Source organism: Barbus barbus (assembly GCF_936440315.1).
Source record: "Barbus barbus genome assembly, chromosome: 12".
In the NCBI taxonomy this organism is placed as follows: Eukaryota; Metazoa; Chordata; class Actinopteri; order Cypriniformes; family Cyprinidae; genus Barbus; species Barbus barbus.
The window spans coordinates 19,527,444-19,554,841 of NC_136740.1; the positions used below are offsets into that span (position 1 = coordinate 19,527,444).

The window sequence follows — 27,398 nt, forward strand, 5'->3', positions numbered from 1 at the left end:
TATCCTGAGAAGGAATAAAAGTGAAAACGGCTTGCCATACAGTAAGAGTTTATTTAAGTGCTGGGGTGTTATTTTATTGACTAGTTTGTACATTTGGTGAATAATGTGCAATACATTGAAATTAATAGCAAGACAAACAATTTGTGCAAATCTAACTAATCCAATCCCAGTTTTTAAGATGAATACATTTGGGAGATACTTTTTTTTTGTTTCCCATAAACAAAGCTGAATACATTCTTAAATTTAGTCTTCTCAGGTTTGTCACCATGTCAGCAGGCTGTGCTGCTTTTGGCCTGTGATATTTATGGGTTTGGGGACTTTCCTCGACATACATTTATATCTTAGTGCTGACCGCATGCCTATACAGTAGACATCATGGGACAATTTTCACATAGACCTCATACAGTGACACACTGCGAAGGGAACTCAGGCTGTTGACTAACAAGCACAAGTGTTCATGACAAGCTAACATGGCCCTAGGAGAACAAAGCTTAGAAAGAGATTACTGATACCATCAAATCAGTGGAGTTTGAAGTCATATGTCATATGTCCTTTATTTATGCCAGCAAAAAAACTGCTGAAAATGTGAGCTGATGAATGTACAGAAGGTTACAGTTTCCAAGATGAGAAAATGTGCATAATTTAATCACATCCGTCCTTTTACGGGATCACAACAAAAAATCCCTGAAAAGCTGGGTGGACTGTTTCTTTTGTTAGTGTGACTAAGACCATCTAGCCTGCTCAAAGGTTAAATGCTAATGAGAATCAATGGCAAGAATCAAAAACTGCTGTCAGTAAGCAATTCCCAAGACTTTAGAGATAATTTAATCAGTTTTGGAACATGAAGGAAAAGCTGCAGCAAATGCATTATGTAAAACTAATTATGTAAAAAATAATGGATGCATAGGAACTTTCTACTGCTAAATTTGTTTTCCTGGCAACTGTATATGCAAATGATTTCACATCAGCTGAAAATATTATAAGGTATCTCTAAAATATAATAATTTCTGTTGTTGGTAGTGTTGGTTTTAGTATATTTCATTTTAATTTCAAATACAAATCTGTTTCCACGACCTTGGTATAGGACACACTATTTCCAACTTCCCATTTTTCCTAAAACTGTAACCTGACTTCTGACATCATCGCTCTGAGCTGGTGTTTAAACGATTCCAGATGAAGAGGGTCTTCCTCCTTTTCCCGCAACAGGAGCAACTTCCTGAAAACTTCAGCATATAAAGAGGTCGTCCACTAACCCAGCTTCATACCATCTTTTGTTCTGAACTTCTGGAAATCATCCAGGTAACCGAGGTTCCTCACCGCACTCGGATTTTTTTTTTAACTCGTCTGAAATTGTTTGCATTGTTTATATGTAAAGTGTTGTAAAAGGCTGTTATAATACTTGTAAAAAAGTATGAAAATTCGAAACATTTGAAGTAGTGGGTGCAGCTTTGTTGCAGTCACATTCGCTTTCTTTTTATTCTTCATGAAATATTTTTATATATTTTTTTAAATATAATAACACGGTAAATAATCCTTATTTCTCAGAACTGAAAGAGTAAGTTTCTCTGCGGTGAAGCTTCACTCGTTTTTGTTTGTGGTTTACAGATAACACGCCACGTCCGTTAGAGCGCCGCTCGCGTGTTATAGTTTACAGTGTGGCTTTACACCTCTGTCTTTAGGTCTGTTTATCAGGGCATAATGTATTCGTTTGGTGGAATCATCCTACTCGTGGTGGTGTGGTGTGGACTAGCTCACACTCTGGAGAATCTCACACTGGATGAGGCTTGGGAGAGCTGGAAACTCACCCACAAGAGGGAGTACAATGGCCTGGTGAGTAACAGCCTATGAAGACAATACAATTATATTTGTTTCCTTAAGGTGCCAAAAAGAGTTAATGAACTAGATTAGGTTAGTGTTTTCATGAGTTTCAGTTTCTCCCTTCTCTGGAAAAAAAAGTTTGTGTATTTATGACTACATTGTTTGGAATGTAATGGCTAAGTCCCTTTCTAATAGGGCCGTGCTTTTACATGTAGGCCTACTGCAGCTCAATATATAAAAAAGAAAGAAAATCTTACAGCCTTAGGATCTTTATAGAGTTTTAAATAATAGGTGCAAATTTCACCTAAATCCTCACTTTAAGGTGCCATGCATTATAAAGATTAGATGCATTAAAGAAATAGTTCAACCAAAAAATGAAAATGTGCTGACAGTTTACTCACCTATAGGCCATCCAAGACGTAGATGAGCTTGTTTGTTCATTGGAAGAGATTTGGAGAAATTTAGCATTACATAATTTCCTCATCAATCATCAATGGATCCTCTGCAGTCAATGGGTGCCGTTAGAATGAGTTTATACAGCTGATAAAAACATTACAATAATCATCAAGTAATCCACATGACTCCAGTTCAACAATTAACTCTTTGTGAAGCAAAAAATCCATCAATATATTCTTAACTTCAAACCGTTGCTTCTGGCTAAAATACTAGTCCTCTATTATTCTAATTAGTATAACCTTCAATGTCATGTAATGTATCATCAGCTGGTGGTTTATATATAGTCTGAGAACCAAGCACTTGAATCAAGTGTTTACATGTGTGTTTTATGGTGGACAGGATGAAGAATCTATTCGCAGGGTGATTTGGGAGAAAAACATGCTGTTTATTGAAGCCCATAACAAAGAGTACGAACTGGGGATTCATACCTATAATCTGGGCATGAACCATTTTGGAGATATGGTAAGTGCCCTAATTCAATCTGCTAATATTTTTCTACTGTAAAATGTTTAATTCATTATTTTACAAATATTTGCCAGTCTTATATGTTGGAAAACATATGCATATGTGTGATCCTGCCCAGTAAGTGACAACCGCAATGTTCCATCAACAATATGTATTATAAAGGCATGTTTACGGAAATTAGATCCAACTTGATTTTTGAGTTTTTTTTTTTTTTTTTTTTTTTTTAGGGTTAATCAGATTCATTTGAATCAAGTTTTTTTTTTTTTTTTTTTTTTGTCTAATGCTTATTTCTCTGCAGACACTAGAAGAAGTGGCAGAGAAAGTCATGGGACTTCAAATGCCCATGTACCGGGACGCAATTAACACATATTTGCCTGATGACACGTTGGAGAAGTTGCCCAAATCAATTGACTACCGTAAACTGGGATACGTCACTTCTGTCAAGAACCAAGTGAGGAAATAACAAAATATTTCAGTAATATTGCAGTAATATTTCCTCATTCTGAGAAACCCTCACACAATCAACCCTATCCTCATCTTCAAGTGCTTTCACACAAATTTCCACAGAATGAGGGTCATTATGATCCATTTCATCTGTTGTTTCTAGCAAACAATAGTTGTCACTGTATTTAAGTGCCACCCAGTGGTCAAAAAGACTATTTCTCCACCAGCATACAAGTCTTCAGTGTATTTTGTCTCTCGGTTTCCTCAGGGTTCATGCGGCTCATGCTGGGCCTTTAGCTCTGTTGGGGCTTTGGAAGGTCAGCTGAAGAAGACCAAAGGTCAGCTGGTGGACCTCAGTCCTCAGAACCTGGTGGACTGTGTGACTGACAATGACGGCTGTGGTGGAGGATATATGACAAATGCCTTCAGATACGTCAGAGACAACCAAGGCATTGATTCAGAGGAGAGCTACCCCTATGTTGGAACGGTAAGACTCAGAAGGCAAAATGTTTGTGTGTGTGTGTGTTGCTAAACAACAACATTTTTTTTTTTTCAATAATTCAAGTTCAAGTTCCGTTTATTTCTAAAGCACATTTACTAACGGCCGCCGGCCGGCCAAAGTGCTGTACAATAATTACAATATAGATACACAAGAAAGAAACACAATCAATAATCACTTAGAGACAATAAAAACAGGATAAATTACATGTTAAAAGCCGAGACAAACAAATGAGTTTTGAGAGCAGATTTAAACTCAGATAAAGTGGAAGTCATTTTAATTTGGGTCGGGAGATTATTCCACAGAGTGGGGCCAGCCACTTCAAAGGCTCTATTTCCCCTTTTTTTTCATGTTAATTCATGTTATTTGGTTCAAATGCAAATGAGGTTTTTCCATTGCTTTGGCACTAGATGCATTCAATGACTATGCCTTTCATATTACACTGTTATTGCTGTTTTTAGATCACTGTGTTGTGAGTGACAAAGTGTGCTTGTTAGGTGACAACTTTTGCTACTCTTATGGAACAATGACTTGATTTGAGACACATTTGAAGTATTTTGGTTGTTTTAGTGCATTTTGGATGTGCAAAGCTGCCAGTTCGTAAGGCGATCTGCATGGAGAAAAAGTGAACTAAGTTTTGAGAAATGTCCTAGCGACTGAAAAAAAAAGTCACGACAGTCATGATTTTTCATCTCACTACTGCCCCTGCAGGACCAGCAGTGTGCCTACAACAGCTCAGGGAGAGCAGCCACTTGTAAAGGGTATAAAGAGATTCCTGAGGGTAATGAGAGGGCACTGACTTCTGCCGTGGCAAAGGTGGGACCTGTGTCAGTGGGTATAGATGCCATGCAGTCCACCTTCCTGTACTACAAAAGCGGTACTTAACATATCTTTACGTCATCTACAAAGTGTTTTGTTGTTGTTCTACTGAAATTTTTTATAGTGATGGATAAGACTAAAATCTGGAGCCCTACTATGTCCAAAACCCATTTCTAGGTGTGTACTATGACCCCAACTGCAACAAGGATGATGTCAACCATGCAGTTCTAGCTGTTGGCTACGGAGCCACACCGAAAGGCAAAAAGTACTGGATTGTGAAGAACAGGTAAGGAAAAAATGCTGGAAGCAGAGCGCAGCATTGTTAAAATAATAAATAAATAATTTAATTTGAATAAAAACATGATGATTAAAATTAACAATTAATTAAAATGTTAATAAATGAACATATATATATAAAAAGTACATTTACAATACATTTAAAAAAAAAATCCATGTTGTCATATTCAGCATGTAATAGTGTAAAATTCTCCTAATCCATTTGTTTTTTGTTTCTGTTCTTGAAGTTGGGGTGAAGGTTGGGGGAAGAAGGGGTACGTCCTGATGGCTCGTAACCGTAACAATGCATGTGGCATTGCCAACCTGGCCAGTTTCCCCGTCATGTGAGAGTTGGAAGTAGGGAGCTCACATGGGACCAAACTTGTCTGCTGCTGACCAGTAACAAAAGAGACTCGATCACTATCAGTGTGCTCCAGCATTAAATAATGATTGGGGAAACACTCTCTAAAAGATGCAGTTGATTTGAATACCACAAGGTTACGTGTATTTTCCTCTTGTGTCTTAGATGTCTTGTTCTTAATCCTATCAATTTGTGCAGTTGAAACTGTTTTGTACAATATTTGAAATCCATAAGGGAAATTTTGATATTGTGTATACAGTCTGTTAAAAAAAAAAAAGTATTCCCCTGGTGGGATCTGATCTTTGAAACATTTGTTTTATGATGTTTTGATTATAGATTACCAAGGTTTTTTTTTGTGACAATATTAAATAAAAATTTTAATTTTGAGTACATCATATTTGGGTAAAAGTATCTTAAAGTCATTTTCATAAATGTTTTACTTCAATGAGGCTTAATCATATGTTTATCACACTAACACAGTTAATACCAAGTCAGTATCACGCCTCTGTACAGAAATGTTATATATAATAAATAACATTCAGAGAATAAAATATCAATGCCAAACCACCTTTATTTCAAATTCAGTCAAGAAAAGAAACAACATACTGAGCTAAAAACTGTGTAAGTCTGGGCTGTTTAAACAAAATTCATGACAGTTATGTGTTCAGTCGTATGAAATCTTATGACCATAACTGAACCACTTCCCCATTCCCCAGATGAATGACCCAGCTTTACCCTTTTTTTCCTGTATCTTGTACCCACATCTTCACATTCAATAACTGCTACTTAAAATCTCTGAACTTTGACTTTACATCCAAATTACACTCAAAAACAAACAACTTTACCTTCTTGTAATTGCAAATTTATGTTTTACAAATGCAAATGTCAAGTGCTGATATAAATTGAACTGATTTGTTATATATTTTATTACATACTTAATTGTGTGATGCACAAATAACAAGAAAGTACACTGCAAATATAAACATATGCAAAAAGAAACCAAGTAGAAATTGTGAGAAATAATTACAAAATGACACAATTACAAAATCGAAGATAATAAAGCCACTATTAGTGCTGGAGAGATGCCTGGCACAAATAACATTTATTTATTTATTTAATTATTTTTAATTTTATTTCACATTTATTTTATTTCACATTTTTCCAACATTAATTCAGTCACAATTAAGTATAGTTTGTCTATAAATACAATTTTACATGTGCAGTGCCAGTGCCTCATTTTTGAGTGTCAGGCCTCGAGGCCTCAGTATGTCAGAGGCATTAATTGACATTTATCGATTAAATAAGAATTTACTTCAGAAAGCTTTGCATGGTGTGAAATTTAACATGACTATTTAAAATGACCAACGCTGAACACTCCACTTTCGGTTCTGCATGTTTGTTCTGAATGATTGAAAGCTATAGTAAATGTTTTTGTTACAAAATATAACCAAAGACCACATCAACGTGACATGAACTGATGGATGTTCTGGAAATACCATATTCAGAATCCACAAAATTCTCTTTTCTGAGAGACAAAAGATAATTATCATTTATCACTCAGCATGACCTGTAAGTTCTAATATTAGCTTAACTACGAATTCCCCTAATCAGCACACATTTATTCATTTTAAATGCAGCTATATTTTTTCAATCAAAATCAGCACCAGGTCAGCAGAAATATTTGTCAAATCATGATGATGACTCATTTTATAAGTGAACAGCAAATGCTTCATGAATGGAAAAATTAGGTCATGCGACCAATAGTTCCAGTTCTGCAGTGGTTACGTGGCCTTTATAACTTTTGCCCAATGGTAAGAAATGTCAAGCACAACATGTTCATTTAGGACCTAAACCTTGTGGCATATACACACTCAAAGCCAGATACCAGGCCAGCAGGTGTTTTATATGTCATGTGCTTGCGTGCTTGAGTAATGTTTAACCACATGATTTCCTCTGCCTGTCTTTCTGTTTCCTGTATACTTGTAAAAAAAAAAAGTGTAATTATGGGTGTAGGTCTCAACTACCACGTTGTTATCAAGTATTATATATTTTTGTCTAAAATGAAAAAAATAGTTACTGTGCATCGCTTGAGGAATATCTTCCTCCGGTGTTTAATATAAATTCCGCTAGATGGCGACCCAAACACAAGATATGAGAAAGCACGTAGACGTTTCCGATCCGTGTGAAACTCAGAACCTAGTGCCGACGTAGACAGCTTCTTGAACTGGAGGTGTATTTCCACTAATCGTAAATGACATCTGTCTTTAACAGTTCAGTTAGCAGGCCAGCTGTGAAATGCTGCTGGTATTTTCTTTACAGTTACAGAGTAGCTTCGCTGGAAAACCCCCTTAAAAAACTAGGCTGTATTTTTTTTTTACAGTATCAATTTACAAAACTAGGCTAATCAAAGCCTCGGACACATTTTTAGGTTACTGCAATTTGCCATGTATTTTACTATTGCATATAATTATTTTTTAATATTAATAATAGTATAGACCTATTTATTTTTATATTTGATCATTTGATTAATTGACATTTAATAATAAATACGTATATTCTTTAACTAGTCTGTTGTATTAATCAAAACTTTACATGGTATGCATTTATTTACTACATTAATTAGGCCTACATTTTAGTTTTTAATTACATTTTTGTATTTGATTACATTAAATATAGGCTAAATATTTTTTATGTAACATGGTGAAGCAAAAAGTAAGCAAGACATTGTGCCATATCACAATAAGCAGAGATCAGCACGTGATGGAACAAAATAAAAGCAAAGGAACAGGAACTCAAAGACGTTCATCATCACCTCCTCTACAGACCACCAGAAGTGCAGCTTAAAGAGAGTTAACAGGTGAGACGAGACGAGACATGAGCTCATTTTTGTTTTGTTGTCGTTCACTTTTATGTGTCTCCTTTGTCTGTTTTTTTCTCTTTCGGTTCAGATGGTGACGGGTTTTATGACAACTTTTCCTCAAAACGATTTAAAGGGATTGCAGTGTTTTATTAGGGCTACTTGTCTGTAGTAACTTTGGGTTTAAAGTGAAAACCCTAAAAAATTAGTTAAATTGTCGTGTGTATGTGGCGTGGAATGAAAGCTCAGTTGAAGTCGATTAAACACCAGTGTTCCTTTAATTTCCGTTGTTGTGTTTCTTCCTTAATCTGGCCTATGTGTTCTCTTGTTCGGTTTGAGTGGTTAAGCTTTGAAATGTCCATTTTGCCTCGTTAAACCATCTGGTTAACTCCTTTTTACCTTTTAGGATTAAAATTGGGCTTGTAAAAACGACCCGAGATATACTTGGCCTACTTGATGTCATGATACAGGAAGAATAAAACAATTGCTCTGGTTTACATTAGTACAACTCCTATTGTCTGTAAATACTTAAATGTCTGGATTTATGAAGTCTTATCACTTATTGGATTTCCTCAACCAGATTTACAACACTTGGATGTTTTAAATTCCTTTTTGGTGTGCTTCTTCCCATGTGGTTCTTTCAATAGATATGAAAATGTATTAAAAAAAATAACTATAGAGGGAATTGTGTCCATCCTGTGGCTGATTTAGTTGCGATGTTTAGGCCAGCTGTCAACATAATGCAATGAGAATAAATTAGCAGACAAATATTCATATTTAAATGCATGTCAGTAACTATTCTGAGCCTTTTTTGCTCTTGTCAGGCCATGATGCTCGGGAGCTTGCTGTTTGCTGTGTGTTGTAGCGCAGCACTGGCCCATTTCAATACAAATCTAGATCAGCCCTGGGAGTTGTGGAAGAAGACACATAACAAGTTTTACTCCAGTAAGGTGAGAATATGAATTTCACAAGCATCTTTAAGATCCAAAAGCTCATTTACTTATGGATTCATTTTCATAATGGTGTTTTGATTGTGTTTTTGTCATGCTAGAATAGTTTCATTACGATAGTTTGAAGTGGTGTTGATGCTATCCATGTATTGGAGTTGTATGGAGTTGTATTTAAATGTCTGTCTTTGAACTGGAAGTATTTACAAAGGATGTCTGTAATAAATGCAGTGATAGCAGTCTCACAACAACATATCACATGTGTGATCCCTGTAATGTAAATGTTGTTTGTTGCAGGTTGAAGAACTGGGCAGGAGGGAGTTGTGGGAGAGAAACATTCAACTTATCACCCTTCACAACCTGGAGGCCTCCATGGGCCTGCATTCATATGATCTGGGCATGAACCACATGGGTGACATGGTGTGTGGTTTTTCGTTCATGATTATCTGCATGCAGTAGCTTCCATTTTGCACAAGTTCCAGTTTTGCTTCTGGCATGCAATACTGCTTTATTTTCATAGTTTTGTGGTACATCCTTTAATTAGGCAATTTTCGACAAGCTTTGTAGCAGACACCATTTCACCTATAGTCACCAAAATTTATACACGTATAGATCTCATCAGCCTGAACAACTATGCTGACAGTAAGTGCTCTTCCCAACAGGAACTAAGCTATTTAGGGTTATTTTAAAAATGCATGATCTGGAATATTATATACACATCCTGGGGTTTTTATGCAATTACCACCAAACTAGGTCAACGTCGTCTCAAGACATTGAGAATGACAGATGAAGGCTGCAATACTAAACTTGTCTACTAGCCATAGGATAAATCGCTCATATTTTTTTTGTTTCTGTCAGTTATTATGGCAAATAAATGCATAGAATGAGTTGATATGTACTCTACTGTCAGTATAGTTTTATATAATTGTTTCATAAATGTTTTAAATTATTATATGGTTACACTTTATTTTGATATTTCACTTTCTACTAACTATAAGTAACTTTGTAACTACATGTCAACTAATTCTCATTAATTTGCAACTACATATCTACTAACTCTCAGAGTAGCCTGTTAGGGTAAGTTTAGGGTTAGTAGAATAAGTTGACACATACTTGCAAAGTTTCTCATAGTCAGTATGTTGTGGGGTGGTGATGGCGCAGTGGATCATAAGACACATGCCTTTGGTGTGAGAGACCCGGGTTTGAATCCACTGTGAGACACCAATGTGTCCCTGAGCAAGACACTTAACCCCTAGTTGCTCCAGAGGCGTGCGACCTCTGACACACATAGCAATTGTAAGTCGCTTTGGATAAAAGCGTCAGCTAAATGAATAAATGTAAATGTAATGTTGTGGACCCATCAAAATAAATTGTTAGAAGTTATTAAGCAGACAGTCTACTTGTACTCTAATGACTGCTAGTTGACATGTAGTTGCAAAGTTACTTTCTTTTAGTAGAGTGTCTAAAGCGGACAATCAAAATAGTGTTTACCGATTTTTATGATCTATAATCATTCTTAAAGATCATTAATAGACAAACACACACAGAAAAGGAATTATATAAAACTGTTTCACACTCTTGATGCAGTGGTTTTCAAACCTGTCCTGCACATTTTGTATTTCTCCCATATCAGACATAACTGATTCGACTCATCAGTTCGTTAGTAATAATAATTTGTGTGTGTATATATATATTTTATATAGCGTTTTTCTAGGCACTCAAAGCACTTTACATACAAGGGGGGAATCTCCTCATCCACCACCAGTGTGCAGCATCCACCTGGATGATGCGACGGCAGCCATAGTGCGCCAGAACGCCCACCACACACCAGCTTACTGGTGGAGAGGAGACAGAGTGATGAAGCCAATCAGAGTATGGGGATGATTAGGAGGCCATGATGGTCAGAGTCCAATGGGATTTTTTTTTAATGACCACAGAGAGTCAGAACCTCGGTTTAACGTCTCATCCGAAGGACGGTGCTTTTTACGGTATAGTGTCCCCGTCACTATACTGGGGTGTTAGGACCCACACAGACCACAGGGTGAGCACCCCCTGCTGGGCTCACTAGCACCTCTTCCAGCAGCAACCTAGTTTTTCCCAGGAGGTCTCCCATCCAGGTACTGACCAGGCTCAACCCTGCTTGGTTTCAGTAGGCAGCCGGTCTTGGGCTACAGTAGAGTCTCTAGTAGAGACTGCAAGACCTGAATTGGGTGTGTCTGACAAGGGAGACATACAAAATGTGCAGGGCAGGGGTGCTTGCAGGACTGGTTTGAAAACCACTACCCTTTCATTGCTGTAACATGTAACAACCAGACTGTAAGAGGGTTAAATGCTCGTGCCCACTTTGTACTGTTCTTCTGAAGCCACCGGAGCTTCAGCCCATCATTGCTGCTTGCAGCTATATTTGTTTTTCTTTACTAAAAACATTATCTTTTTATTTTAGAATTGGTATCTATAAATTATGCAGCTATAACGTAACTTAATTATAACCTTTTTTTCCTATTTGTGTCATGTTGATTCAAAGACAACAGAGGAGATCCTGCAATCATTCGCCACGACTCGGGTCCCTCCTAACTTTAAGAGGCAAACGGCGAATTTTGTGGGCTCTTCTGGGGCTCCTGCCCCAGATTCTCTGGACTGGAGAGAGAAGGGATATGTCTCCAGTGTGAAGATGCAGGTGTGAATGTACTCTGTTTGACACTATGCTAACTGATATCTGCTTAATTAGCTGTGTACTTTTTTTTTTTTTTTAATATATATATATATATATATATATAATGTATGTGTATGTATGTGTATATATATAGAATGAAGACAAATTGTTTATAGTAGGTGGACTGATTATATTTTAAGTTCACCAAGTAAAATGGCTTGGTTGCATTTCAGATACTGCTCTTATGATGTCAAGTGAATTGACCACATTCTCTGTCAGAGAACTTGGCATCTTTTTTTTTTTCTGTAATTTCACTTCCTTCATTTTGTTTGTCCAGTCAGTGTCTGAGGGCGTTTTTCCCTTTTCCTGTAACTTCCTCTGATGATTTGGAAATTCAGAGACCAGCAACTCAAAACTGATTGGTCAAAATGCTGTTTCTGCAGCTTCACAAGCCACAAAGTTCTTATGTTTCCTGTTTTAGTAGTTTTATCATGTTTCTCTCTTTTCTGTCAGGGCGCATGTGGTTCATGTTGGGCATTCAGCTCTGTTGGGGCTCTTGAAGGTCAGCTGATGAAGACCACAGGAAAGCTGGTCGACCTCAGTCCTCAGAATCTGGTGGACTGTTCCTCCAGTTATGGCAACAAGGGCTGCAATGGCGGTTTTATGAGTTCTGCCTTCCAGTATGTTATTGATAATGGAGGAATAGACTCTGAGTCATCTTACCCTTATGAAGGAGTGGTAAGTTGTGTGTGAGGGTCTGTGTGAATAAAACTTGTACGTCAAGTAATTACATGGGTTAAATATTAAGCGCACATTTATTTGCCGTCATATTAGAAGTGACAAGGCCTGTTACCACAAAATCTGGGCCATACCAATTTGGAGCATTTTCTCTACATTGCTAAACTTACATTTTTCACTTTTTTTTTGTTTTTGTTTTTTTTTCTCATTTTAATCCATTCTAATTATGGGTCTTAATGCGTAATCTAATAAATAAATGTCCTACAGCAAGGGCAGTGCAGATACAGTCCATCCCAGCATGCAGGAAACTTCACCAAGTACTATTTCGTTCGTCAAGGAGATGAGGAGGCCCTGAAGCAGACCTTGGCCAACGTCGGGCCCATTTCAGTGGCCATTGATGCCACTCGCCCTCAGTTTATCCTGTACCGCAGTGGTGAGCATTTCTTGTTGCACTTCTGTCAGACTGATTACCAGATCTCAAATGTTTGCAATAAGGGCTTTTTTTTTTTTTTTTAAATACCGTTATCTCACATCTGTCCACCACAGGAATTTACAATGACCCAACCTGTACAAAAAGAGTAAACCATGCAGTGCTGGTTGTGGGATACGGTGCGATTGCTGGACAGGACTTTTGGCTGGTCAAAAACAGGTACAATCAGAACAATTGTTAAGATGTGATCATAAATGGACTTGGTATGATTTAGATTTTTGAAGTGTACCCATCAAAGGCTTGTAAAAGCAGAACATCTGTGACAAACAAAACATTGAGGAGAAAATACAAATGCTGATTGTTTTCTTCTTTAACAGTTGGGGTACCCATTTTGGAGATGGTGGCTACATCCGTATAGCCAGAAACCAGAACAACATGTGTGGCATTGCCTCGTATGCCTGTTTTCCAATTATGTAACTGCAACACTGAGTTGTATGAACATTTCAAAATAAGAAATTCACTGTTTTATAGTCAAATTTATTTTATGTAAATGCATGTTCTATATGTAGTTTTACATTTTTGTTATCTTTTAAAAATGTCTAAATGTCTTTTATGAGTCTTACAAAATAAATGAATTTTTTCATCTGTATTGTTTGGGTTGAAACTTTAAAAGGAAATAGAGTAAATATGCTATTTAGGTATGTTTGCAAAAACTACACTACTGTCCACATTTATGCAATAATGTAGACACAATGCCATCCACCTACCTGGTCACACCACAAGAGAAGCCACCATGTCGTGTCATGGTAAGACGATGCGCAAGTATCGCACACAGGAAGCCTTTATTCAAATAAGTTCAAAGTGGCATTCCAAAATAGTCTAAATCTAATCACCATAACACACACTCTGTAATGAGGGGTCAGAAGCATGTGGATCCATTTGCTGATATCTTTAATAATCAAGATCAGGGTCAAACAGGCAGTGTTCAAAACAACAGTGGCAGGAATATCAGAGGCAGAGCTGAGACATAAACGACACCGGGCGTGAGTCAGGGCAGGCAGTAAAGCAGTCAGAGTTCCAGAAAGCAAGATCACAAGGTCATAGAGAATCAACAAAAGTCAAACAATCCAAAGTCATACACAGAAGGGTCACAGAATCGCACGGTAACTGCTTAGAAATGTCAGCCAGGGCAAAATAAAACACAAAAAAAGCTTTTATTTTTACTAGTGATGTATTTTGTTACTTGTGTGTGTGTGTGTGTGAGAGATTTCAAATATTCGGAAACAAATGTTATCCCCTTTTTCTGTAGAAATCTTAAAAAAAAAAAAGAGCTAAATCAAAAATATTTAAAGAAAAGATTGATTTTAGTAAAGACAGTGGAGCTAATGAGACACATTTTCTGATCCACAGCCTATCATGGTCACATCTGTAAAGGGAGAAAGATGTTCACCTTTTTAGAGTAGGTACTGAATTCTAATTGGCTGTTTTGATCCAACAATAATTTGGTTATTTTCAGTTTGTTTGTTTATTTACTCATGTGACAGGGCAAAGCAAAAGACAGTTGTGTCGTCATGACAATATGCAAAGATTAGCACGTGATGGAACAAAATAAAACAGCAAAGCAATCAGGAAATCGTTCATTATCGACCTGAAGTGCAGCTTCACGAGCGTGCACAGGTGAGGGTTTTTTTTCTTTCCCCACATTTATGTATTTAATATTTTTAATGAAAGTCGGGGTTTTCTCTCAAAAAGTTTCTCTTTCGGTTTTAATTAAGGTGGTGCCTGCTTTTATGAGAACTAACTTGTTCTCAAAGAAATTTGAAATGTTTATAATTTGACACGTCAAATCATTTTTTTCAACTTTGACGTGTCTTTAAAAGAAAAAGAAAAAGTCTTGGATGTTTACCCTAAAAAAAGTTTCTCTTTGATTCGCTCATGCTATAACATCAGATATCAACGTAGATTTTAATATAGATTCTTGCGCTTTCTTCGCCCTGTAGGCTACTTGTGACGAAAAAGAGAAAAGCCTCGTCTTTCTGCTTCTCTGCTTCTTACGCCACGTTTTTAAAATGCTGTCAAGTTTAAAAATGTGTCTCGACAGTCTGTGCTCTTTTCCAATTTGTTCGTCAGTTTTAAAGTCCGTATTGAACGGTACCTGTTTTGGCCAGCAGGTGGGAGATGGAAGGTATAGTCTCAAATATCTGCTTACCAATAAAATAAACGTTTAAATTTATTCATAAATGTTATCCGACTGACACTGAAGTGAATTGCAGTTTTTGACAATCTTCTGAGGAAGACTTCATTCATTTGTTTTGGCAACGTGCTTACACAGAGAGATTTTGGTCAGACTTTTTGGTGTTTATTCAATCTTATTTTATAAGTGACTTCTCCTTTTGTTTTAAAGATGTTTTCTTTGGGCTGTTTGACTATTCAACAGAAAATGTGGGGAAAATGTATATAATTAATTTATGTTTCCTGTTAGCTAAGTTTCATATTCATAAACAAAAGTTTACTGGCTCTAAACCTCTCTTTTCCTTTATTCAGAATTGGCCTTGACAAATATTTGGAAACTATTCAAAGTTTTATTAATCCAAAAGCAATGAAAACTGTATCTTTATATTTTTCCTTTGTGTCTTTTTAAGATTAAGTTTTATTATGCTGCTGTTGTTTTTTTTTTTGTGACCCATGGCAATATGTCTGTTTCTGTGTGTATTCTTGCGTTTTTATTTTCTTTTTCTCTTCCTTTTTCTTTGTCTCTATGTTTACAATTGTAATTGTTACTTTTCTTTATATTTATATATATATATATATATATATATATATGTGTGTGTGTGTGTGTGTGTGTGTGTGTGTTTGTGTGAATGTGTGTGTGTGTGTGTGTGTGTTGTTTCACACACTAAAATAATCTCTTCATATTGTGGCTGATGATTTATCAGCCATCTGTCAACATAATGCAAATAATCCTGATGTTTGAATGCGTGTCAGGAACTATGACGGGTCTTTTGCTCTTGTCAGGCCATGATGCTCGGGAGCTTGCTGTTTGCTGTGTGTTGTAGCGCAGCACTGGCCCATTTCAACACAAATCTAGACCAGCACTGGGAGTTGTGGAAGAAGACACATAACAAGTTTTACTACTCCAGTGAGGTAAGAATATGAATTTCACAAGCATCTGTCTGATGATCCAAAGCTGATCCTTTAGTCACATCTAGAATCTTTTCCCCCTCCAACTTGTTCTGTGAAGAATACAAACTTTTGGTAATGCTTGTTTCATGGCCTTATTTGTTTAAGAATTAATTTGTATTCATTTGAGACAAATTAATTTATAATGCTTGGACAAAAGAGAGATGAGGCGGATCCAACTGCAGAGAAGGTGTATTTACTGAATAAAATTAAATCAAACATGCGTAAACCAGGAACAGTAGCAGATCAGGAAACCGAACACGAGCATCTACCGCAAACAAAGACTGACAAATGAACTAGGAAACACAGGTGTATTAATAGGGGAGGATAACAAGGTAACCAGACACAACAGGAAATGCAATCAAGGGGACCAATGAAACAAAAGGACTACAAGTTGACTACAACATGGCACTAAAAACGGGAAGTAACATAAAAGTTTTTTACAAAATTATACAGAATGCAACACAGAGCATTAAGAATTAGTATAGAAGCAATGAAAACTATTCCAATTAATGCACTATTGGTGGAATGCAATGAAATGCCATTAGATTTAAGACATACTAAACTATCTTTTTTATTGGTTACGACTGGAAGATGAGATAACCCTTGTGATTAAAAATTCTTGGGAATATGAAAAACATGTAAGCAAAGGTTTTGGATGGAATGTATGCATAAGAAAGTAGAAGAATATGGAGTGCAAAGGAAAAAAATAGCTGACAAATTAGCAAAAAATAGAAATAGATATTTCCCTTTGAAAAAATGGAGGAAAACATTAATTAAAAGCAATGTTGATAATCAATGGCAAAAGAGAAGCCAGGCTTATTGCAGTTAGTCTGACTCATTGTGACTCAAATGATTTGGTACCATTAAGCAAATTTAACATATCAAGCTCAGTCACTGTGGCAACCTATGCTGGGAAACTGACCTGAGGCCTGTTTCATAAAATACACTAAGAAAAGCAGGGATTAAAGTCCAAAACCTGACTTGAAATAACCTAACAAATCAATCAGGGCTTAAGCAGTTCCATAAATGACAATTTAAGTTCACACAATCTCACTACTTTGATCCAGGTTCAATATGTAAAGATTGACTCTGTTGCCCTTTGGCCGGCGCTACAGAGCACTGAGCACCAAAACAGCCAGACACAAGAACAGTTTTTCCCCCCAGGCCATATCCCACTTGAACAACACATAATACATCCCAGTACTGTACATCTGTAAATAACTCATTAAACCTTCATCCATATACTGTATAGGACATATGCACATTCGCAGTTCTGTCTATGGACATTTTTTCTTTTCTGTATATTTTTATTTTTTAGTACTGTTGTTGTTTATAATTTATTGTCTATTCTCTTCATTATTAGTGTTTTTATTACCTTATTTATATGTTGTCTGCACTATGAAGTCGTGGCCTAATGGTTAGAGAGTCGGACTAGTAATCGAAAGGTTGCGAGTTCGAGCCCCCGGCCGGCAGGAATTGTAGGTGGGGGGAGTGAGTGTCCAGCGCTCTCTCCACCCTCAATACCACGACTGAGGTGCCCTTGAGCAAGGCACCGAACCCCCAATTGCTCCCCGGGCGCTGCAGCATGGCTGCCCACTGCTCCGGGTGTGTGTTCACGGTGTGTGTGTGTGTGTGTGTGGATTTGTTCACTACTCACTGCTGTGTGTGTGCACTTGGATGGGTTAAACGCAGAGCACCAATTTCGAGTATGGGTCACCATACTTGACAATACGTCACGACTTTACTTACTTTTACTTTTATTTTTGTATTTTTGTACTGGAAGCTCCTAACACCAAGACAAATTCCTTGTGTGTGCAAACACACTTGGCAATAAAGCTCTTTCTGATTATGATTCTGATAATTTGATGTGCAGGCTTGAGCAGCCCTTAATGTCGATCATGGATCAAATCGATCCACCATGGCAAACAACGAGTAAAATTGTGCTATTTATTGTGTTTGAAAACTTTTTCCTCAGTGCTGACATGTCACAGGTATATTCTTCATCTGTAAATGAAAGTCATACATATATAAATTTTGCTGTCAGGAGTGAGTGAGGCTTACGTGAGTGCACAAGCACTGCTGCGCACATATGCAATAATTCTGTGATTTTAAATTTTCATTTAGTGATTTTAATGCTTTAAAAAGCAATTTTATATTGTAATTTTTTAACGTTCTACTAATAACCATAAAAGGTACAGCTGTAATAAAACTAGAGAGAAAGGCTGCATGGCTAGAAACTGCTGATCGACTGAATGTGCAAGTAACAACCATGTTAAAATGTTTTTATATATATTAAAACAATGTCATTAAATAGTAAGCACATTAAATACAGTCAGCTGCCGCCTATATTTTTATTTATTTGATTTATTATTTAAGTTGCATTTTCTGTATACTTCAAGTCAAATAATTCTATGTAAGAGAGTCAAATCATGGTAATATCATTGCATTCCTACTGGCTTAGCCTGACAGTTAGCCTGCCCCAGACCAGTCAGGTAAGTTTCCCAGCTTAAGTTGCCACAGTGACTGAGCTTGATCTATGTCAAATTTTCTTTATGGTAAACTTGTCCGGGGCAGGCTAACTGTCAGGCTAAGCCTGAGTTCCTCTAACAATGGCCGGTAGGAACGCGATGATGTTACTTACCACTGACTCTCTCACATACAACTATTATTCGTTCACTTGCCTCGCTCACTCCTGACAGCAAAATGGATATAGTTGCATGACTAACATTTACAGATAAAGAATAGAACTGTGTCAGTTATGCACTGAGGAAAACAAAACATCTCAAATGCATTAAACAGCATAAATATATTTTCTGTTTGCCATGGTGGATCGATTTGAACCATGATCAACATTAAGGGCTGATAAGCGTGCATATCAAGTTATCTTGACTCATTGAACTTGGATCAAATTAGTGAGACTGCATGAACTTAAATGGTCATTTATGGAACCTCTTTAGCCTCAATTGATTGTTAGGTTATTTAAAATTATGTTTTGTTTACTTTAATCCCCACTTTTTTTTTTAAAGATTTATTTTTGGCATTTTTGCCTTTATTTTGACAGGACAGATCAGAACTGACAGAGAGAGAGGGGGGCAGGATTGGGAAAGGTCCTCGAGTCGGGATTTGAACTTGGGACACCCGTAACACAATGACGCTGTATGTCAGCGTGATGCCCACAAGGCTATCGGCGCAGACAATCCCTGCTTTTCTTAGCGTCTTTTATGAAACAGGCCTCCGGGGTGGTTCTAGGCTCTTTTTAGAGGGGCTTCAGGCCGCCTTATCTGTTGCCTCAGCCCCCTAAAACTATAATAATTTATCTGAACGATCGAGCCAGTGCTGCTTTCTCAAGAAAGTTTATCATTCTCATGTGTTTTGAGTCTTGTCAGTTTAAACATTAAGGCAATTTTAAACCATTCAAGCACAAGTCAAAAAAGAGATCTCATGCGCGCACAGAAAGTTGCTGCTCGGACAACATGCAAGTAGCATTCTCTTTTACATCTTCTTGAGCAAATAGACACAAAATTATGTCAAAGTGGTTGTCTTGATGAGTATCCAGGTAAACACAGTGGGGATGGGCGTTATCTTATCGTTTAGCGATATACCGGTAAAAAGTCTCCCCACGATAAGAATTAGTCTTCCCGAAATAATAACGATAAAGTCTAGTTCTGTGTGCGACCGTGCAGCACGACATGGTGAAAGGCAGAAGTGAAATTGAGGAGGGGTATATTGCTAAAGGACTAGCTACTTCTACAATCTGGAACTGGTTTGGTTAGGTCTGTATAGTGCGACAAAAAATCGGTCTAAGCCTTAAAAAAATGTACTACAGTAGCACATGTGCGATACAGTTTTGCATGTGTATGAGCCTGTTTACAAACCTGTTGTCCAACAAAGATAACATTTATTGACTTGCTTTTTCTCCAAATTAACTAAATAACATAAGTCAAGTGTTTGATATAATTTTTTGTGATCAGACTAGGTTTCAAATCACAAAATTAGGCAGAATACTATTTTATAGTATTATATACAGTGATAAAGGCTATGTTGATTAGCATTGCATTATAGACATACTTTATCCTTATGAAAATACCCAAGATTGCTTGAAGAACACAGATAAACCATATATTACCGCAATCGTATGTTTATTGTCTTCGAGTTTCCTCAGTTAAAATTTCTCTATCTGCGTTTTATTCAGCCACAGCGATAACTGGAGCTATGTCCAAAAGCTCTAAAATGCTGTCTTCAGAGGCACGTCCGAATACAAATTCTGCTTCACTTCTCCGGAGGTACCTTCTTTTGATCGAATTTTGAAGGCAGCATAAATGTATCCTTCGCTGTCTTTGATATCCCACAATCCTGTGCATTTCATACCGTAAAGGTTGAGCTAAACAAAAATAAAGATGGCATATGACAATTGCGTTTGGTGGACGGTTTGTCTGTAAATGTATATTTCTGACTAACGTTTTGCACTTTTGATGTTATTTATGGCGAGAAATCAGTATAGTAATTAAATATTCATTTCGCTATCATCAAAACTCATTCTATTTTGTTGTAGATTATTAAACCGTTATGCTGCCTCAGAAGCCTGTCCGAAATCAGTTTTAGGCGGTGCCTTCGTGGAAAAACGCTGCCTGCAAAGTCATTGCCTGATAAGGCAGCTTTTTCGGATGCAGCCTGGATTTCCTGGAGCGTTGTTAGTGCAATTACTTCTGTTATGCATATGTGGAGTTTGTGCGCAAGGGCACCCTCCGGCTTCCAGTATGAATTAAACAATCATTGCATTACATTTGTGTTTCTTTATATTGCTTACAACACCCTATTTTGGGTAAAAAAAAATTTTTTTTAATGTTTTTTGTTTCTTGGTGGATGCATAAGATTCCCTGAATTATTGTTATTGATTTCGTTATTGCAATAAATACCAGAAATTATCATGATATATTTTTAAGCCCATATCAGTAACTTATGTAGCTTAGATGGGTATTTGTGAATATTTACTTCATACGGTAATAGAGCTTTAACAAGCACTGTAAAGTACTGTTTATTTAGGTCATTTGTGTCTTTGTATCTATTGGTCTGTCTGAGGACCAAGCAACCAAGGTTGAAATCTTAGAACTGCCTCTGATCGTGACAGTTTTGATTAGGGATGTCAATCATTTTATATATTGCTTTTTTAAAATTGTCTGTTGTTTATGTTGGCAGAATGAGGAGCTTGGAAGGAGGGAGTTGTGGGAGAGAAACCTTGAACTTATCACCCTTCACAACCTGGAGGCCTCCATGGGCCTGCATTCATATGACCTGGGCATGAACCACATGGGTGACATGGTGAGTACATGTGTCCAGTGTGTCTTTTTTCCCTTTTCCACTGCATTTCTTTGTGATTTTTTAGATACTTTCTTAGATCATTTTTACTTTTCAATAGCACCTACAAATTAAACTTCCATGAAATACATTTTGCTAGGCAAAGACTATAATAGATACCCTGTGAAACAAGTGACAATTTCATCACCTGTAACTAAAATAGTCTTTTTTTGTGTTGATTCACAGACAGTGGAGGAGATTCTGCAGTCATTTACCACGACTCGTGTCCCTCCTGGCTTTAAGAGGCAAACAGCAGAATTTATGGGCTCTTCTGGGGCTCCTGTCCCAGACTCTCTGGACTGGAGAGAGAAGGGATATGTCTCCAGTGTGAAGAACCAGGTATGATTATACTGTATATTTTTTAATAAAATCTGATATTTGCATTGCACATTTAGATTTGTGTCTGTGTAGCCTTTTGTTAGAACAGCTAATTTATTTTCCTTTCAATAGACCAGAAGAGACCAAAATTTTATTTAGTTTACATTATTAGTATTTCCATAAATCTGTCCTAGCATCTATTATATGTAGCATAAATGCAAAATTTTTCCCGTTTTAGGAATTTTATTATGTTTTTCTGTCTTCTGTCAGGGTGCATGTGGTTCATGTTGGGCATTCAGTGCTGTTGGGGCTCTTGAAGGTCAGCTGATGAAGACCACAGGAAAGCTGGTTGACCTCAGCGCTCAGAATCTGGTGGACTGTTCCTCCAGTTACGGCAACAAGGGCTGCAATGGCGGTTGGATAACTTATGCCTTCCAGTATGTTATTGATAATGGGGGAATAGACTCAGAATCATCTTACCCTTATAAAGGAGTGGTAAGTTGTTTGCTAACATTCCATATTAGAAGTGACAGGAACTGTTATTGTGAGATTTGAGTGATACATATGCAGTTAGGTCTACAGGTGCTGGTCATACAATTAGAATATCATGAAAAAGTTGATTTATTTCAGTAATACCATTCAAAAAGTGAAACTTGTATATTAGATTCATTCATTACACACAGACTGATATATTTCAAATGTTTATTTCCTTTCATTTTGATGATTATAACTGACAACTAATGAAAGTCCCAAATTCAGTATCTCAGAAAATTAGAATATCAATTAAGACCAATGCAAAAAAAAGATTTTTAGAAATGTTGGCCAACTGAAAAGTATGAACATGAAACGTATGAGCATGTACAGCACTCAATATTTAGTTGGGGCTCCTTTGGCCTGGATTACTGCAGCAATGCGGCGTGGCATGGAGTCGATCAGTCTGTGGCACTGCTCAGGTGTTATGAGAGCCCATGTTGCTCTGATAGTGGCCTTCAGCGCTTCTGAATTGTTGGGTCTGGCGTATTGCATCTTCCTCTTCACAATACCCCATAGGTTTTCGATGGGGTTAAGGTCAGGCGAGTTTGCTGGCCAATCAAGAACAGGGATACCATGGTCCTTAAACCAGGTACTGGTAGCTTTGGCAGTGTGTGAAGGTGCCAAGTCCTGTTGGAAAATGAAATCTGCATCTCCATAAAGTTGGTCAGCAGCAGGAAGCATGAAGTGCTCTAAAACTTCCTGGTAGACGGCTGCGTTGACCTTGGACCTCAGAAAACACAATGGACCAACACCAGCAGATGACATGTCACCCCAAACCATCAATGACTGTGGAAACTTTACACTGGACCTCAAGCAACGTGGATTATGTGCCTCTCTTCTCTTTCTCCAGACTCTGGCACCTTGATTTCCAAAGGAAATGCAAAATTTACTTTCATCAGAGAACATAACTTTGGACCACTCAACAGCAGTCCAGTCAAGAAGCTTCTGACGCTGTCTCTTGTTCAAGAGTGGCTTGACACAAGGAATGCGACAGCTGAAACCCATGTCGTGCATACGTCTGTGCGCGGTGGTTCTTGAAGCACTGACTCCAGCTGCAGTCCACTCTTTGTGAATCTCCCCCACATTTTTGAATGTTTTTTTTTCACAATCCTCTCCAGGGTGCGGTTATCCTTATTGCTTGTACACTTTTTTCTACCACATCTTGTCCTTCTCTTCACCCCTCTATTAATATGCTTGGACACAGAGCTCTGTGAACAGCCAGCCTCTTTAGCAATGACCTTTTGTGTGTTGCCCTCCTTGTGCAAGGTGTCAATGGTCGTCTTTTGGACAACTGTCAAGTCAGCAGTCTTCCCCATGATTGTGTAGCCTACAGAACTAGACTGAGAGACCATTTAAAGGCTTTTGCAGGTGTTTTGAGTTAATTAGCTGATTAGAGTGTGGCACCAGGGGTCTTCAATATTGAACATTTTCACAATATTCTAATTTTCTGAGACACTGAATTTGGGACTTTCATTAGTTGTCAGTTTTAATCGTCAAAATTAAAGGAAATAAACATTTGAAATATATCAGTCTGTGTGTAATGAATGAATCTAATATACAAGTTTAACTTTTTGAATGGTATTTCTGAAATAAATCAACTTTTTCATGATATTCTAATTGTATGACCAGCACCTGTATACATTGGATTTATCAGTGTTTGGTACATTTTTAAAAATCTGCAATCTATTATCATTATGAATATAATGTAATAATCAATAAATGTATCCTACAGCAAGGGCCGTGCAGATATGATCCATCCCAGCGTGCAGCAAACTGCACCAAGTACTATTACGTCAGTGAAGGAGATGAGGAGGCCCTGAAGCAGGCTGTTGCCAACATCGGGCCCATTTCAGTGGCCATTGATGCCACTCGCCCTCAGTTTGTCTTTTACCGCAGTGGTGAGTATTTCTTCCCTACACATTTCAATCAGACTGATTAAAAGATCAAGGTATTCAGGTTACAAATTATTTATTTTTCATTGACAACTATTATAACATAATCTGTAATCAACTAATCTGTGGACAACATCTGTCCACAGGAGTTTACAATGATCCATCTTGCACCAAAAATATAAACCATGGAGTTTTGGTTGTGGGATACGGTGCGATTGCTGGACAGGACTTTTGGCTGGTCAAAAACAGGTACAAGCTGACTTATGAAATTGTGTGATCATAAACTGACTTGGTCCGATATTGTTTTGGGAAATGTACCTACTCAAAGGCATGTAAAATCAGAACATCTGTTGATTTTAAGATGAAAAAATACAAATGCTGATTGTTATTTTTTGCTTGAACAGTTGGGGTACTGGATTTGGAGATGGTGGCTACATCCGTATGGCCAGAAACCAGAACAACATGTGTGGCATCGCCTTATACCCCTGCTATCCGGTTATGTAGCTGAAATCCTGCTGAAATTATGAATATATCAAAATAAGATTCAACATTTATTATTTTATAATCTAATTTGTTAACTGTAAGTGTTTTTTTCCCCCTAATTCCATTGTCTTTTTTTTTCAAATTTACTAATATGAATGTCGTAAATAAATATAAAATTTAGTTTTTTTGGCTGTAAAGCAGTAAAATTAAATATGCGTTCACTCTGTTTAGTATATTTACAAATGACTTGGTTTTATTCAGTGCAACATTACAACGAACAGTTTCACATGAGGTATTAAAGGATTTTTCAAGATCAGCACACAATGTCCAGTTATGATTGACATTTAGATTGTTGTGATTTTTACACCTTTGGTTGATTAGCCACATTCATAAGGTAACACAAGGGAGAGAATGGCATAAAATGACACAGATGTTCACACCAGTGAAATGAGTGATAAATGAGTGATAGTTAAAAGAAAAAAGAAAACACTTGCTACCCTTTCAGTCTGCTTATCTGAACCATTAATAATGGTTCTATATAATCTCCAGATGCCAAAAATGCCTTCCCATACGGAAAGGTATATATATTCACATATACCTCCAAAAGTATTGGAACAGTAAGGCCAATTCCTTTATTTTTGCTGTAGACTGAAAACATTTGGGTTTGACATCAAAAGATGAATATAAGATGAGAGATTAACAGTTCAGCTTTTATTTACATGTATTTTCATCTGGATCTGATACACAACTTAGAAGATAGCACCTTTTGTTTGAACCCACCCATTTTTCATGTTACCAAAAGTATTGGAACAGATAGAATTAACAGATTAAAGTGAAAAATACTTAATATTTAGTTGCAAATCCTTTGCTTTCAATAACTGCATCAAGCCTGTGACCCATTGACATCACCAAACTTTTGCATTCTTCTTTTGTGATGCTTTTCCAGGCTTCGCATCGCACTCGTTCCGCATCGCCGTCAACTCGGTTCTTAGAATGTCCTCAAAGTGTATAACAGTGTTTGCCATCTTGTCCATCATAGGCTATATGTCCATTTATATGTTCATATCAATGGAACGAAACCATTGGGTCTTTGAATTAATAAGGATTTACTGAAAACGGGCTCTCAGTCCCACCTACTGGCCGGAACAGGTACTGTTCAACTGTAAAACTTCAGTGAGCTGAACAAACGCTATTCACACAGAACGCATTTGTGCTTTAAATACGCAAACAAAATGCAAGAACACAGACTGTCGAGACACATTTTTAAACTTGAAACAGCATTTTAAAAACGTAGCGTGAGAAGCTGGAAAAGCAGAAAGGGTCAAAGACATCTGTTGCCGTATGAAGTTTTTCTCTTTTTCACCACTAGTACAGAAGAAAGTGCAAGAATTTCATTTAAAATCTATATTATTAAATGTGTTTGCTGGTGTTTTGACCCTGTCTGTTATTTGACTGTTCATTAATAAAAGCTTGCAAATGGATCCTCATGTCTCGTTCGCCCCGTTACAGCTTTATACATTTACAGCAAAATCAGTACAGACAGTCTTAGCTTAAAATGAAAAAGAACATAATAAATTATGAATTACAAAATTATAATAGCGTATTTCAAAAATATTGTTAGCTGATGCTAACTGGGTAGCTAACTAGTTACTGTACACTATATGGACAAAAGTATTGGGTCGCCCCCTTCTAATGAACAGGTTTGACTACTTTAGTAATTTCCATGAGTACAAATCTTAATGTTTAAGCATATAATGATATTCTAGGGAATTGTGTGCTGCTAATTTTATTGCAACAGTTTGGACAGGACCCTTTTCTATTCTAACATGACAGTGCCTCTGTGTATAAGGCAAGGTTCAAAAAGAAATGATTGATTCAGTCAGTGTGGAAGAACTTGACTGGTCTGCATAAAGCAAAGTCCTAATCTCAGCTGAACACCTCTGGTGTGACTTTAAATGCAGACCTTGACCCAAAAATCATCACCAAGCACCAATGACTAGTACATGCACTATATGGACAAAAGAATAAGCACATTCCCCTTCTTTAGAAGAGAAAAGGGCACTTCCAAAACTGTGGCAACAAAGATGGAAACATAATTGTTTTTCCATTTCTGTTGCAACAGTTTTGGAAGTGTCTAAAATGACTGTATGTTTGGTGATGAGTTTTTGGCTGATAATGATTACCTCTCTCATTGAAATCGCAATCTGATTGCCTAATCCTAACCCCTGCCCCACACCTAATCCTAAATTTACCAGTACTAGGGGGTAATAATCTGGTGGGGGTCAGAATTCGGCACAACATTGGTTTTTGTAAAAACCATCGTTAAACAGATGGCATTGTCCAATATGCAAGAATTTATAAAAAACTTTACCCCTTGTGTTATTTTATGAGTGTGGCTGATTGATTTAACAGTGTTTTTGTTTAAAATAAACAAAAATCATAACTAACTCAAAACCATAATTGTGTTCTGATCTAAATCGTTTATTTAATATCTTATGTTAAACTATGTGATGGTGCACTGACCAGTAGACATTTGTAAATACACCAACCAGTAATAGCATACTTCCATTTAAAATTTCAATACAAGCCAAAGACAAGACTAAAAATTTGTAGGATTCATAAAATACATTTGGATTTTTAAAAGACAATGGAATTGTAAAACCACATACAGAACACACATTTACAACTAAGAAATTAGACTATAAAACAGTACATTTCTTATGGTTCTGCTTTTACAAGCTTTTGAGTAGGTACATTTCAAAAAACAAAATCATACCCAGTCAATTTATGGTCAAAAAACTTCACAATCACTTTGATTGTACCTGTTTTTCACCAACCAAAAGTCCTGTCCTGCAATCACCGTATCCCAC

General features: G+C 37.0%; 3 protein-coding genes across 5 annotated transcripts; all 3 read left to right on the plus strand.

Annotated features, from left to right (window-relative positions):
* The first annotated feature begins 1,149 nt into the window (after positions 1–1,149).
* Positions 1,150–6,128, plus strand: LOC306878089 (cathepsin K-like). Of its 2 annotated transcripts, none has more exons than XM_079430199.1 (8): positions 1,150–1,299; positions 1,680–1,830; positions 2,614–2,736; positions 3,038–3,190; positions 3,452–3,670; positions 4,394–4,559; positions 4,679–4,787; positions 5,026–6,128. In XM_079430199.1, the coding sequence occupies exons 2-8, from the start codon at positions 1,699–1,701 to the stop codon at positions 5,123–5,125; spliced, it is 1,002 nt and encodes a 333-aa protein (XP_079286325.1). In that variant the 5' UTR covers positions 1,150–1,299; positions 1,680–1,698; the 3' UTR covers positions 5,126–6,128. The 2 variants fall into 2 exon arrangements, with proteins under 2 accessions (XP_079286325.1, XP_079286326.1); XM_079430200.1 differs by having other exon boundaries at positions 1,262–1,523.
* A 1,208-nt stretch (positions 6,129–7,336) lies between these two features.
* On the plus strand, positions 7,337–13,412 carry LOC306878274 (cathepsin S-like). Its single transcript, XM_079430523.1, has 8 exons — positions 7,337–7,995; positions 8,820–8,945; positions 9,240–9,362; positions 11,467–11,619; positions 12,109–12,333; positions 12,601–12,766; positions 12,880–12,982; positions 13,141–13,412. The coding sequence occupies exons 2-8, from the start codon at positions 8,823–8,825 to the stop codon at positions 13,238–13,240; spliced, it is 993 nt and encodes a 330-aa protein (XP_079286649.1). The 5' UTR covers positions 7,337–7,995; positions 8,820–8,822; the 3' UTR covers positions 13,241–13,412.
* Positions 13,413–14,313: 901 nt separating this feature from the next.
* LOC306878273 (cathepsin S-like) lies at positions 14,314–26,008 on the plus strand. Of its 2 annotated transcripts, none has more exons than XM_079430522.1 (8): positions 14,314–14,440; positions 15,779–15,907; positions 21,143–21,265; positions 21,488–21,640; positions 21,890–22,114; positions 23,886–24,051; positions 24,192–24,294; positions 24,450–26,008. In XM_079430522.1, exons 2-8 carry the CDS (start codon positions 15,782–15,784, stop codon positions 24,547–24,549), a joined length of 996 nt encoding a protein of 331 aa, XP_079286648.1. In that variant the 5' UTR covers positions 14,314–14,440; positions 15,779–15,781; the 3' UTR covers positions 24,550–26,008. The 2 variants fall into 2 exon arrangements, with proteins under 2 accessions (XP_079286648.1, XP_079286647.1); XM_079430521.1 differs by lacking the exon at positions 14,314–14,440 and adding an exon at positions 14,900–14,948.
* The last annotated feature ends 1,390 nt before the right edge of the window (positions 26,009–27,398 follow it).

Bases quoted from the DNA above. Each gene is read 5' to 3' on its own strand.
- LOC306878089 (XM_079430199.1), top strand. From the start codon at position 1,699: ATGTATTCGTTTGGTGGAATCATCCTACTCGTGGTGGTGTGGTGTGGA. The intron at 1,831-2,613 runs GTGAGTAACAGC...TATGGTGGACAG, and splicing joins AGAGGGAGTACAATGGCCTG to GATGAAGAATCTATTCGCAG. The intron at 3,671-4,393 runs GTAAGACTCAGA...CTGCCCCTGCAG, and splicing joins GCTACCCCTATGTTGGAACG to GACCAGCAGTGTGCCTACAA.
- LOC306878274 (XM_079430523.1), top strand. From the start codon at position 8,823: ATGATGCTCGGGAGCTTGCTGTTTGCTGTGTGTTGTAGCGCAGCACTG. The intron at 8,946-9,239 runs GTGAGAATATGA...TGTTTGTTGCAG, and splicing joins ACAAGTTTTACTCCAGTAAG to GTTGAAGAACTGGGCAGGAG. The intron at 11,620-12,108 runs GTGTGAATGTAC...CTTTTCTGTCAG, and splicing joins TCTCCAGTGTGAAGATGCAG to GGCGCATGTGGTTCATGTTG.
- LOC306878273 (XM_079430522.1), top strand. From the start codon at position 15,782: ATGATGCTCGGGAGCTTGCTGTTTGCTGTGTGTTGTAGCGCAGCACTG. The intron at 22,115-23,885 runs GTAAGTTGTTTG...TGTATCCTACAG, and splicing joins CTTACCCTTATAAAGGAGTG to CAAGGGCCGTGCAGATATGA. The intron at 24,052-24,191 runs GTGAGTATTTCT...ATCTGTCCACAG, and splicing joins GTTTGTCTTTTACCGCAGTG to GAGTTTACAATGATCCATCT.